We start from the raw sequence: 13,201 nt of genomic DNA on the forward strand, positions 1-13,201 counted from the left end.
TTTATCATTTTACAAATAGAAAAACTGGGGCTCAGTGAATGACGTATGATACTTCATTCCATACAAATAGCAAGCCCAGTGCAAACCTCAGTGCGACTTGCCCTCTCACAGTCCTGTTATCTAAAGAGATCATGATCTCATCATTTCCCTGATGGTAAGAATCTCATGGAAGGGAAGAAGAAGAAAGAAGGAGGAAGAGGAGGAGGAGGAGGGATAAGGAAGAAGAAGAGGAGGGAAAAAAGGAGAGAGAGAAGGGGAAGGAGAAAAGAGGAGGGGAAGGGGAAGGAGAAGGAGGAGGAGAAGGAGGAGGAGGACAACGACTATGACAAATACCTGGGCCACAACCAACACCTGATGAATTAGAATTTCAGGGAAATAGATGCTGGTCCACGTATATAACAACTGTCCAGGTGATTCTTACTATCAAGGATTTTGAGAAACAGTTTTATGCCATAATGCTTTCCCAACAAAGCCCTGTACACAGGTTGTCATCCTATCTGAATATAAGCTTATGGGGTCTGAGGGCCCTGCCTCAAGGGAAGGGGCCTCTGAGAACCAAAGCCTCCTGGGGCCTGCACTTACCCATCCCTGGCTTCCCTCCCCCAGAGAACCCCAGCTGCAACCATCACCTCCAGGCTGCAACCGCCTGCAAGAGATACTCCTCCCTGTGCAGCAAGTGCTCACTGTGGACACCTCTAGCACAGCAGTTATTATCACTTTTAGTTTTATTTGGCAGCCATTCCCATCAGGCTGTGAGCTCAGACAAGAAGTGTGTCTTTCAAGCTACTGCACCAGCACCTAGCACCATGCATGCATTCACATTATTGTGAGTTCTTAATAAAGGCTCAATGAATGCTTAGTGAGAGTGAAAATAATAACAATGATGGGACAGACAAGAAGGAGAAACCTCAGGTTTGCAAAAGTTTCCTTCCTTCCTTCCTTCCTCCCACCTTCCCTTCCCTCCCCTCCCCTCCGCTCCTCTTCCCTTCCTTCTCCAATTGGCCAGGCCCCCCAGGGAGGAGCTGAGGTGCTAACAGAAAGTGTGGCTCTTGCTCAAGACTCAATGACCTCACAGAGCTGTCCAACAGCCTTTGGAATTAGAAAGTAGCTGTGTATTTCAAAAGGAGAAGAAAATGTTTTATGTATACTATATATATATTATATATATCTAATATATATTATATTAGATTATTATATATTATATATATATAATTATATATATATAATATATATATAATATATATAATATATAATTATTATATATTATATATATATTATATATATATAATATATATATCTAATATATATTAGATATATAATATATATTTTATATATATTTAAATCTAGATTATTCCAAAGCAGTGTCACTCCTGAATAAGATGCTGATGGAAAATAAAGGTTTCTTTGTTTCTTTTCCAGCAACTTCTTCTTTTTCAGATGCTTCGTGATGCTAACTTTGAAAAGGTTTAATATTTGTAGGAGAGATGAACCCAAAAGTTGTGAAAACAAGCACCCTTACTGAGGCCTTGGGTAAGGATGTCTTGAACCCAGAGCTGCCACAGCTCCTGAAGAGCTTTCTTTGTGGAGAGGGGCTGCGTCCTGCCTGTCCCCCACCCCCCAGTGCCAAGATGATAGGGCAGGTGGGGATGCAGGGAGGAGAACATCCTCTGCACGCAGCCCAAGTGAGGGGCTAATGACTTGGAGCCCGATGAGTGAACCCTGGAGCTTGGGCACTGGTACCCATGGGGCCAGAAGAGAAGAAAAGCCCTGGTTACAGGGTACAGAGTCTCTTTGTTGGGCTCCATGTGTACAAGCAGAGCAGGGCCTGTGTGAGGGTGGCCCCTGGTCCTGATGGGGAGGCACAGAGAGCCCAGAGCTGCTCCAAGGCCACAGGGAAGGCTGTCTGGAAGGGCAGCAGGACTCCACAGTGGAGTCCAGGAGAAGAAGGTGCTGGCAACCAGGGGCTGGGTGCCAGTGCTGGCCAAGAGTGGCTGTGGGATGCCCCACCGAGGAGCCTCCAGGAGGGCAAGGGCAGGTTTACCCGCCAGTTGCCAGCCCAGAGCGTGAGGCCATCATGGGATGGCACAGGCCAAGTCACAACATCCCCATCCCAGGGGGCCTTGCCCTGAGCCTGTGAGACTGAGCTCCAGCCCAGGAAAGAATAAAACAAAAGAAGGTCTAAAGAGCCTCTGCGAGGTGGATTTTAAGGAGATGTAGGTGAGAAAGAAAGGATCAGATAAGAAAGGAGGAGCTTCTACCTGGGGAGGGACCCGAGTCTCGATGATTTTCTGTGGCTGCACAATTTTAACTACTGAAGTGAGATTTTGCTCACTTAAGTTACTGTAGGATTTTGTATTTCTTAGGAATGATCAGAAAGTGCGCTGTGTTCAGGGACACGGAGGAAAGTTTCCCTGTAGGATGCATTCTAAAGGGACAATGAAGGTCTGAAGAGAAGTCTTTTGATTGGATGTCACCGAATTGATTGCTTAGTGTGCCAATTACATTAGAAAGAGCCAGCGATGCACACACTGTCAAGAACCCAGAAACCAAAGCTTCAGGGCCGGAAACCCCCCATGCAGGTGGGGTGACATCATGCACAACATGAGTGGCTGAAACAATTTTACAGCAATGGGATTTGGCAGATGCTAGCAGCAGAAGGAGCAGAATTTCTATGCTTCAGGAGTCTCTCACTTGTTTTAAAGTTAAAGGTGAGAGAGATGAAATTAGGAATGAAAATTCTGAAAGTCTGCACGATGTGTGAATCACAGAGAAGGGAGTGGTGATACTCTATGGAAGGCTGTTTTCCCAAGAGTGTAACAAGGTAACTAGATATTTTGTTTACTTGATGGTCTGTTAACAAGTTTATGTCTGGGGACTCATTAAGGATAATGAAAAAGTTATGTCTGCCTTTTGTTCAGGATCTATAAGAAATTGCATCCTTTAACCCTTTTCTGATGGATGGATTGTACAACAGGATGGATTTATGACAGCAGATTCTCTGTGTCCGACTCCCATGAATTTCTGCTCCCCCAGTGCCCACTCCCATCATCACACTGTCTGAACACGCCTTCACACCCTGCCGTGCAGCTTCTCATGAATCAGAAGTCGTCTGTACCTCTGACGGGATTTGCTCAGAAATGGTCTCTGTGCATTTTTTGTCAAATGTCTTCTCTTACTCTTTTCTATTTCTCTTTAATACCCTAACCCTGAAATTTTTATCTGAACTGTTCAATTCACCTCTACAGTTAAAATGCTTAAATTTTGGCTCTCAATGAATATAAATATTAGGCTAGATTTGGGCTCCATTTAACGTATACGCCCAGTGACTTAACATTGGAGCCGCTGCCATTTCCCCACGAATCTCGCAGTTAGAGTGGCTTCTGTTTTCATTCCCACTTGGCAATGATCCCCTGCCCATTTCAGATGGTTTGTATGAAATGGGGGAGAAGTTCTAGTTTAGACTATGGAGCTCAAATTAAGGTTCATCTCTTAACTACCTATTTGTGAAACATTTTAGGTTTGTAGTGTTGTAGTTGTGATATTTTACTGTTATATATGTAACTTTTTAAAGATTATAGGCAGTACTTCCTTGATTAATTTTTAGAGGGCAAAGAATTCTTGAATTGTAACCAACTCAGAAATAATCCAGGCATACAGAAGTATGGAAACACTACTTGTTGAATAAAATGAAAGAAAGCTAATTTCTCTGTAGTGAACAATAAATAATCTGTTGGCTGGATAACGACTCTCTTCTTTACAATCAAAGAAACAGAAGTGCAGTACAGGTGCAGGGCTGAAGACTTTGTATTGTATCTCAAGAAATCCAACAGTAAACAAAGTGAGCTCCACTAAAGATTTTATTAGATTTTGGAACCTGAGTTTTCTCCTTGGTAATGTAAATTGGAATGCTACTGTTTTCCTTGGAGAATTTAGGAAGATAGATTCCCATAGGCAGGGGCAGAAGGGCAGCCTGCTCTCACACTCTTCCCTAAGGATTCGATGAAAATAAGTAGCCTTTGTAATATGACCAAGCCAATGAGAAACTCAGCCATGAGCCTCTTTCCTTTTTCTCAGTCCTGCTGACCCTCGGATTTCTGTAAGTGTAAGTACTTAGTCTTGGAGTCTTGATACTCCAATGTAATTGGGATTACATTTAAAAAATCATGGACAGCTGGAAAAGGAAAATGATGACCTACTGTGGTTCTGTTCAGCCTGATGATAGGACAAATGTTCACTTGCCTCTTTCACGGAAACCCAGATAATGTAAGAGGAAACGATTTTGATGATGTGCAACTCCAAAATCCACCACATGAACACCTGCAGCTTGTGAAAATACTCCAGGAATTTTAAGAAGAGCACAGTGAGGCGGTCAATCACCAGGTGCCATTTGTTCCTTAAATCTGCAAAATAGGAAGTACAGACAAGAGCATAACTTTTTAAAATATTATCATTTAAAGCATATCTTGTAACTTTCAGGTTGGAATGAGAGGCTGCAAAATAATTATAGTGGATGAATTCTAAGAAAACCAAAATCTGGAATAAGGATGATGTAAGAATCCCAAGTCATGATAACACAGATATCATACACTGAGACTTGGAGGGACAATGTGGCTTTTGTCAACCTTTTGATTAAAGTGTAAAGAAGGATTTTGATATTATCTTCCTTCCTTCCTTCCTTTCTTCCTTCCTTCCTTCCACTCGCTTGCTTGCTTGCTTTCTCTCTCTCTCTCTGTCTTTCTGACAGAGTCTTGCTCTGTAGCTCAGGCTGGAGTGCAGTGGCATGATCAACATTATTTACTTTTCTTTCTTTCTTCTTTTTCTTTTTCCCTCCTTCCCTCCCTTCCTTTCTTCCTTCTTTCCTTCCTTTTTCTGACACAGTCTTGCTCTGTAGCCCAGGCTAGAGTGCAGTGGCACAATCTCGGCTCACTGCAACCTCTGCTTCTTGAGTTCAAGCGATTCTCCTTGAGTAGCTGGGACTACAGGCACATACCACCAAGCCCAGCTAATTTCTGTATTTTCAGTAGAAATAGGATCTCGTCATGTTGGCCAGGCTGGTCTTGAACTCTTGGCCTCAAATGATCCACCAGCCTCAGCCTCCCAAAGTGCTGGGAGTACAGGCATGAACGCCCATGCCCCCAACCCTCTTAATCTTATTTACTCTTAAGACCAAACTATAATTTCCTCATATTCTAGGAATGTTAAATAATCTTAACTCCTTCTAAATGACATCTTTTTGCCATAACAGCACTTTTATAAGTGGCCTGTCTCCCTTGACAAGGCTTAACTGGTGAGTGGTAAAGCTCTCTGGTTTCCATGAAAAAGTGAACCAGTCAGAGCCCTGCATGGGCAGGAAGAGCTTGCTCCTTGTCAGAACAAGAAGTGAACTCTAAGCATCAGAATGACTCAGCCTGTGGTTTTCTGAAACATCGTCAGATTCATTCAAATGATAATTTTTAATCAAATTACTTATTTTATTATTTCTACGTTGTGCTAAAACAGGAGTCATGCTTCTATCTAGAAGGACTATGCTGGCTCACTTTATTGACTGAAAGTTACAGCAGGACAGTTTTGTAATATCAGCCTGTCTTGTTTGTAAACAAAAGCTCACAAGTCTGTCTTGGCAGATTACAAGTCCTAAGTATCTCATTAAGTAGCTTCTTTAACTGGCTTGGGTAGATGCAACAGTTACTGTACCTGGTTCTGAAAGCTAAGTAAGGTTCTAGTTATTGTGAAATATGCTTACAGTAGTTCTCTTTTATCCGTGGCTATGCTTTCCAAGATTTCAGTTACCTGCACTCAACAACAGTCCAAAAATATTAAATGGAAAATTCCATAAATGATTCAGAAGTCTTAAGTTACACACTGTTCTGAGTAGAAGGATGAAATCTCATGCTGTCTCACTCTGTCCTTCCCCTTGGAATGTGAATCCCTTTGTCCAGCAGGGCCATGCTGTCTACACTCCCTGCCCAGTGGTCAGTCAATTAATAGCTGTCTCAGTTCTCAGAGTGACCGCTGCAGTATTGCAGTGTTGTGTTCAAGTCACTCTTATTTTACTTTCTAATGGCTCCAAGTGAAAGAGTAGTGATGCTGGCAATTTGAATATGCCAGAGAGAAGCCACAAAATGCTTCCTTTAAGTGAATGGTAACAATTCTCAATTTTATTAATAAGGAAAGAAAAAAATGTACGCTGAGGTTGCTAAGATCTAAGGTAAGAACAACTCTTCTATCTGTGTAATTGTGAAGAAGGAAAAAGAAATTCACGTATACACCATGGAATACTATGCAGCCATAAAAAAGGATGAGTTCATATCCTTTGTAGGGACATGGATGAAACTGGAAAACATCATTCTCAGTAAACTATCGCAAGGACAAAAAACCAAACACTGCATGTTCTCACTCATAGGTGGGAATTGAACAATGAGAACTCATGGACACAGGAAGGGGAACATCACACTCCGGGAACTGTAGTGGGGTTGGGGGAGGGGGGAGGGACAGCATTAGGAGATATACCTAATGCTAAATGACGAGTTAATGGGTGCAGGAAATCAACATGGCACATGGATACATATGTAACAAACCTGCACATTGTGCACATGTACCCTAAAACCTAAAGTATAATGAAAAAAAATAATAATAATTAAAAAAAAAGAAATTCATGCATAGTGTATACAGGGTTCAGTGTTATCTGAGGTTTTAGCATCTACTGGGAGTCTTAGAACATGTCCCCCAAGGCTAAGGCAGGACTACCGTATTTAGAGAGTGACTCAGATGGTAGTCAATAAAAAGGTGTAGGTAATAAATGCGCATGATTTAGACATGTAGCTGCCACGGACATGAGGGATTGAGAGAAAAGTGGCTGTGCAATTTTGGGCAGGACCTATTAGTAAAGCTCAAAATCCATCTTGAAGTAGTGTCATAAAATCCTAGACTTAAGTACTTGGCCTCACAGAGCTGGGGTCTCCCCTTCACACTGAGGAATTCACAATGCTCAGATATGGAGAGAACATTTCTGGTCCTCTCCTCTGTGTTCTGAGATGAGTGGGGAAAGAAGACCAAGTTTAAGGGGCACAAACCTTTGGAAGGGGTCTTCTTGCTACTTTTTTTGTTTTCTACTTTTGTTAAGGACAGTTGACCAGCAAAGACAAGTGCAGCATCTTAAGGTCATAGCCCCAGAACCTCACCCCAGAGATGATGCTCTCTGGTTTGTCCCAGTCTTTCTGGAAACTGCTACGTAAACTTCATATTCTCTGTCAGATAGCATTTCCTGATCACTGAGGCTGCTCAATGTTCATCATGCTCTATTGAAACATTATTTCAAGTCTAGGAAGGGAAGTAGAAAAGAAGAGCCCGAAGAATAAAGATTGAAACTCCTAAAACAACAATATTGACAAAAACATCTCTAGGAGTTTGCTTGAAATTATAATTATCCAATTGCTGACTTTATCCTCCAGTTCCCATGTCCTTAGGCATCAGATCAGAGCTAGAAATATATTCTTAATTATCGGTTTCCTGGAAAAGGAAACAGAGAGGATCTGACTGAGCACGTGGTCAACACTATGCCCCGCCAGTGTCTGGACAGGAGCACTACTTGTGGGTCAGTCACTGATAAGCAGCTATCTGGTCTCTACTCAGTCAGAATTAAAAAGAAATTTTTGGAGCAATTGGAATAGTAATATTATAACTATAGCAACCACATGAAAACCACTCCAATTTTTATGTCATGGACTGGGTCAAATGTGTATTCTTCTGGAGCAAGTCAATGTTTCCTTCACTCAGTCTGGTAGCCAGCATTCTCTGAGCAGCTGCTGGTAGTGGGCTGATTACCTGATGTTTCTTCCTCCTCCTCGGATTCCTCCTCTTCCTCTCCGTCCTCCTCTGACTCCTCGCTGTCTTTCCCAAGATCACCCTTCTGGGCTTTTTCAGAGTAGCCCTCAGGCTTCTCCTCCCCAGGCTCAGCCAACTTCCTCACCTCTGGCTTCTCCAGGCTGGCAGTCAGGTGCATCATGGTGAGGTCCGGGAGGCTTCCTTCCGGGTGGGCCAGTCTGTTGGCAGAGAGCAGCTGAGTCAGAAGAGGAAAGGGTGTTGGGAGAGATTTGAGAGAGGGGCAAGTAAAAGGAGGATAAACACAAATGAAATCAGTGCATGTACAAAGACCTCACGAGGTGGGGTGTTAGCATTTTGTCACTTTCTTTTTGGTTGGTTTGTTTGTTTTAAGTTCTTTCTAAGAACAAACTGTAAACTCGGTTAGGTTTTGTTAGCTTTTCTAATTCAGGTTCTAGTGATTAGTTGGTAATGAGAGCTATCGACACCTAAACTTGACATTTTTCCCAGAGGAGAAAATGGTCAGAGTTTAGGGTGTAGAAGCATGAAATGGCATCATGTAGAGCAAGCATTTCATGGCTTCACAGGGGGACTTACTCATTTTGGTGGATTGGTAATTTTTTCTTGATGCTGCTCATAGTAATTGAAATAGAAAGGAAAAAAAGGAGATGAGAACAGAAGAATTATAAGGAATGTCAGAGATCACATATCATGCTACATATCATCCACTATTGCATTCCTGTATGCCTGTTGCAGTAACGCCCTAATGCCAAATGCATTCCAGGGTGGCATCAATAGCGTGCTTTGCTCTGAACCCTAGGCTTGGCAACTGATCTGAGAGTGGACAGGATTGCAGGTTTGTAAAGGAGAGAGCATACTGAGACTGCTGAGGCAAATTATGTCATGCTTTTTTTAGTAACGCAACAAACCATCTTGCAAGAATCAAGTCATTCACATTTTTGGTAAGTTTTTAAAAATTTCTTAAAAGAATATGTGCTTTCAGTCAACCTTTGTGTAGATGAATCCCACTCTGCCATCTAAAGCATATGCCATGGAAGCTAAGTGTTTTCAGGAGTGAGACGTCTGCAACATGTCCCCACCTGAGAGTTACTGATGCGAACTGTTGATTGGCAACCGTGGGAAGACTGTGTGAGATCCTGAACCAGAGAAAGAATACAGGGAGAGAGAGCTTCTGGTGAGCCCACTCGGCAGCCTGGGATGTTACAGTTCATTTCTTAGTGGACCATAACAAGTCCCATCCTTCTCCTACAGTTTTCTAAAAGCATATCTTTTTATTCATACTCAAATTAATGTTTTAAAGAACTTCTGGGCAATAAAGTCTACATTAAGAAAAAGCCTAGTAGACACACTGACAGTCTTCTCTATTTATCATAGTTAATCCAGAAATTTTTAGCAGGGTTCAAACAAGATGGACAATACATAATATTATTCTATCTGGATAATTGTAGATTCCGAGTGAACTATTTAACTTTGTGAAAGTTAATTAATTTTCTACCAAATGAGGAAGTTTGATTAGATAAAATGCAGGTTTACTTTCAACTTGTGGATTTGGTATTTGTAAGCATGCCTATCATTTTGGGTAACTGTTGCAAGGAATCCACATTGTCCCTACACTTTTAGATTATCATTCAAACAATTCCCTTGCACAGGATGTCCAGCAGGTAAATGATAGTATGCCAGAAACAGATTGTTAATTTAACGGACAGAGAGAATCTGAGGCGAGTGTTACATTGGTGGAAGGAGTTATGCTGATATACTACTTCCTTATTTTCCTAAGCTAGTCAATTCATCCTCTCGACTTTGGAGAAGTTAGCTACTCTTAAAATTGCAACCCATATCTTCTATACCAGTGCCACACACCAAATCTCAGGGAACATATTTGCTGTTCCTGCTTTGTCAGGACTCTCCATGTGAAATGTTATTAAATGTGGAAGTGATTGGCTGCTGCACAGTCGTCAGTATGTATTTGTTCTCTTCAGAGATGCATTTTATAAATGAAAAGATACCTTTATTATGACAAGGAATTTGGTGGTTGCAGTGTGAGGTGGGACCACCTCAGAGTGAATCTTAAAGGTCTACATTGACACTGCTGCAATCTCATATGACAAGAAAACTACTTTCTAACAATTACTGCTATTAACAGAGTGAAACTCAAAGAGGGAAGGCTGTTTCCGCAGCTGCTACTACAGCTACACAGCAGATGTCCTCAAGCAATGACGCCCCGAAACTGCCATGCGGCAGGCAGGGTGCACTGAGGAGAGATCGTTCAATGAAAGAATCAGAGGAAGACACTGGAGTAAGCCTTTTGGAAGTAGGTCCACAAGGCTGATTTCTAGAAACTTGTAATGGGACAAGATGCAGCTGCAGACAAATGAGAAGGGCATCTCTGCATCCAACACTGCTCATTCCCTCTGACCTTAGAGCCACAAACCCCAGACCCTCTCCGGAGCAGTCTAACCTCATGAGCTTGTAATGGACGACAAAAAAAGAAATTATGTATCAGGCTGTCATTTACTAGTCTAGGGGTTTATTAACTATCCTGAGAAATTTTAGAGAATTGTACCTTGTATTATAAAAAACTGTGTGTACAAAACATAGATAAAAATACTTTAAATGCATGAATAAAGTGTACTGTTTCAAAAAGACATTTGTGTGAATCCTTTTACTTTTCTCTCTCTGTCTCATTTTTATCATAACATTGTTTTTAGAGGCCGTAGAGAAGAATGTTAAAAGACTTGGGTTCAAGTCTTCACCAGAAAACTTACTAGCTAGGTGAGATGGCAAAGATATGTAACCTATCTTTTAAGTCTCAGTTAGCTGAAACAATAGTGCCTATTTATAGGAGGTTGTAAAAATTAAGGTGGTTTCTGTTAAGCAGTTAACACAGTGGTTAATTACACAGGAAACATTTTAAAGTAAGGAGCCATCTTCTAATGGTAGATTTTCATATATTACGGTTTGATAATCTGCATCATAAATCATTGTAAAGAAAAAGCAGAATTAGAAACATGCTTTTGCAAGAGCCTACACAATGATGGATGATAGGGAAGGTATTAAACTTAGACTATGATTCTGTCATCAGCACCTTCTTTAACAGAACTTGGCTATTTTATAGTAGGCCAATCAGAAGAAAAAAAAAGAGCAAACATTTCTTCGTCGGGAATCTGTTTCCCAATGGTCTCAGGGTTCTGTTTACTGGGCTTTCTGTGTGTAATCTCAACTACTGCATTCCCTGAGGAGTGGGAGCGGCAGAGGTGGTTCTGCACAAATGCAAGCTTCCACGGCAGACCCAGCTGCGGTTGCTAGAAGCAACAGCTGTATGGACTCTCCGGGAAAGCCTGTGTATTTTAATTCAGCTTTTTTTCTAACTTCCTAGCAAATAAAAAGAAAATGGATCTTGATTTTCCAAAAACAAAATTTGAAAACCCACTCTAGTAAAAATATTCCCGGAAACTTCAGGTTAAAGAACTTATAAGACTTGTAATTCTTTACTGAACATCAGGCTCCAGGCTAAGGAACTTATAAGACTTATAATTCTTTACTGAACATCAGGTGCAAATTACCTAATGGTCATAGGAAGGATTTTGACTTTGGGACTCCAAATAATAAGCGTGATGATGAACAGGATTCTCGGAGAAGCCCCCTCCCCCACTGCCTTCAATCAGGCTGCTTTGGATGTCTTTCTCCACAGGAAGTGCACCTCTTCTCCTAGGGTTTTCTTTAACATCACTGATAACTTTGTTTCCTTGCTCTTATTCAGGCTCTGAGCTGCAACCTTCTCACTGACCATTAAGCAAAATGGCTCTCCCCTTTCATGTTCTAACAGAGCAGATGACAAGTATTTGTTTGTGTCTTCACTCACTCTTTACACTTCCACAGCTTTGTGCAGCTCCCAAGGTGTGCGTTTCTCCATTTGTGACTCTGTCATTTTATTCTAACTATGGGTTCTGGGGACTTTCCCCTTGAAGACAGAATCCAGTCCTGCTCTACTCACCACCCTTACAAAATGTAGTACTGTGCTTGGGGTGCACTATAATTCACTGAATCTTGGGTGAAGAAATTTTATGCACTGGAGATACATCCTTATTTGAAACAGAAGAAACAAATTACATGACAGGGACCCTCAAAGAGGGTTAATTCTGTACAAGGACCTGACTTGAAAAGCTACATAGTAAACTACTTTCCATTAAAGAAAGTGGAAATTCTAGCATTGTAAAATCTCCTTAGTCTGAATGTCATTTGTTTTTATGATTCTAATTTGGAATATGTGGTAATGTAAACTGCATTGACACTGTTATCATTAGATTGTTAGCAGAAATGTGACTTGCACCTGTGTAGTGTTTAATATAAGTAACATTTAAAGTAAAATAATTTTACTGTTTAAGATAAATTATTATCTAGAACCCAAAAGCACTTTTAGAAGATTGTATTCACATATAAGCATTTGATTTATGAATTGAATATTACATCTTAATTATGTGTGTTGGTAAAATGTATACTGTTTACTAGGTCAGTTGCAACTTAACCACAATTATCTATATTTTTTAAAATGTTATCAAAGTGACCTACTGTCCTCAATACACTACCCTACCTTACAACTTGTAAAGTCATGTCTAAATTTTAATCAACTCTTAGGTTGAATTGTAGGTATGCCCCTCTTTCAGCCCAGAACTAACATTTATAAATATTTTATTCTCCTTATAAAACATTGAACATAAAGAAATAAATTATGAGAGAAAGCAAGCTTATATACTTTATTAAAGGATTCACCCTGTCATTCTAATGGATAATCAGCCCTGCTTAACACTGCATACAGCATTTCAGAAGCACACGTTATAAAATGAGAGACAGGCTTGTTTGATAACGTTTCCTTTGAGGCATAGCTCTGGCTGCTTTTTTTTTGTTTTTTTTTTTTTTTTTTTTGAGACAGAGTCTCGCTCTGTTGCCCAGGCTGGAGTGCAGTGGCACCATCCCGGCTCACTGCAAGCTCTGCCTTCCAGGTTCACGCCATTCTCCTGCCTCAGCCTCCCGAGTAGCTGGGACTACAGGTGCCGCCACCACACCTGGCTAATTTTTTGTATATTTAGTAGAGACGGGGTTTCACCATGTTAGCCAGGATGGTCTCAATCTCCTGACCTCATGATCCACCTGCCTTGGCTTTCCAAAGTGCTGAGATTACAGGCGTGAGCCACCATGCCCGGCCTCTGGCTGCTCTTAACATGTTAATATTCACACAAAAATATGAGATTTCACTGGAAAGAAGGCAAAGATGGGATATTGCAAGTTTTTGGTCATTTGGGGTGACTTTGAACTTTGATACTTCTAAGAAGTCCTGAGAGAATTAGCTGGTCTTGTGGCT

The 13,201-nt window shown here is 41.1% G+C and overlaps 1 protein-coding gene across 3 annotated transcripts in view; it reads right to left on the reverse strand.

Annotated features, from left to right (window-relative positions):
- The window catches only part of PIEZO2 (piezo type mechanosensitive ion channel component 2), a 479,216-nt gene that overhangs the window by 92,350 nt on the left and 373,665 nt on the right, over positions 1 to 13,201 (reverse strand). For 2 of the 3 annotated variants that reach the window (XM_055238801.2, XM_055238791.2), the window contains exons 19-21: positions 8,419 to 8,451; positions 7,825 to 8,042; positions 4,240 to 4,400 (exon numbers count right to left, since the gene is read on the reverse strand). In XM_055238801.2, coding sequence (XP_055094776.2) covers positions 4,240 to 4,400; positions 7,825 to 8,042; positions 8,419 to 8,451 — 412 coding nt within the window. The remainder of the gene's footprint in view (positions 1 to 4,239; positions 4,401 to 7,824; positions 8,043 to 8,418; positions 8,452 to 13,201) is intronic. The other variant, XM_055238811.2, reaches the window with a different exon arrangement.

Source organism: Symphalangus syndactylus, chromosome 1 (assembly GCF_028878055.3).
Source record: "Symphalangus syndactylus isolate Jambi chromosome 1, NHGRI_mSymSyn1-v2.1_pri, whole genome shotgun sequence".
Lineage (NCBI taxonomy): Eukaryota > Metazoa > Chordata > Mammalia > Primates > Hylobatidae > Symphalangus > Symphalangus syndactylus.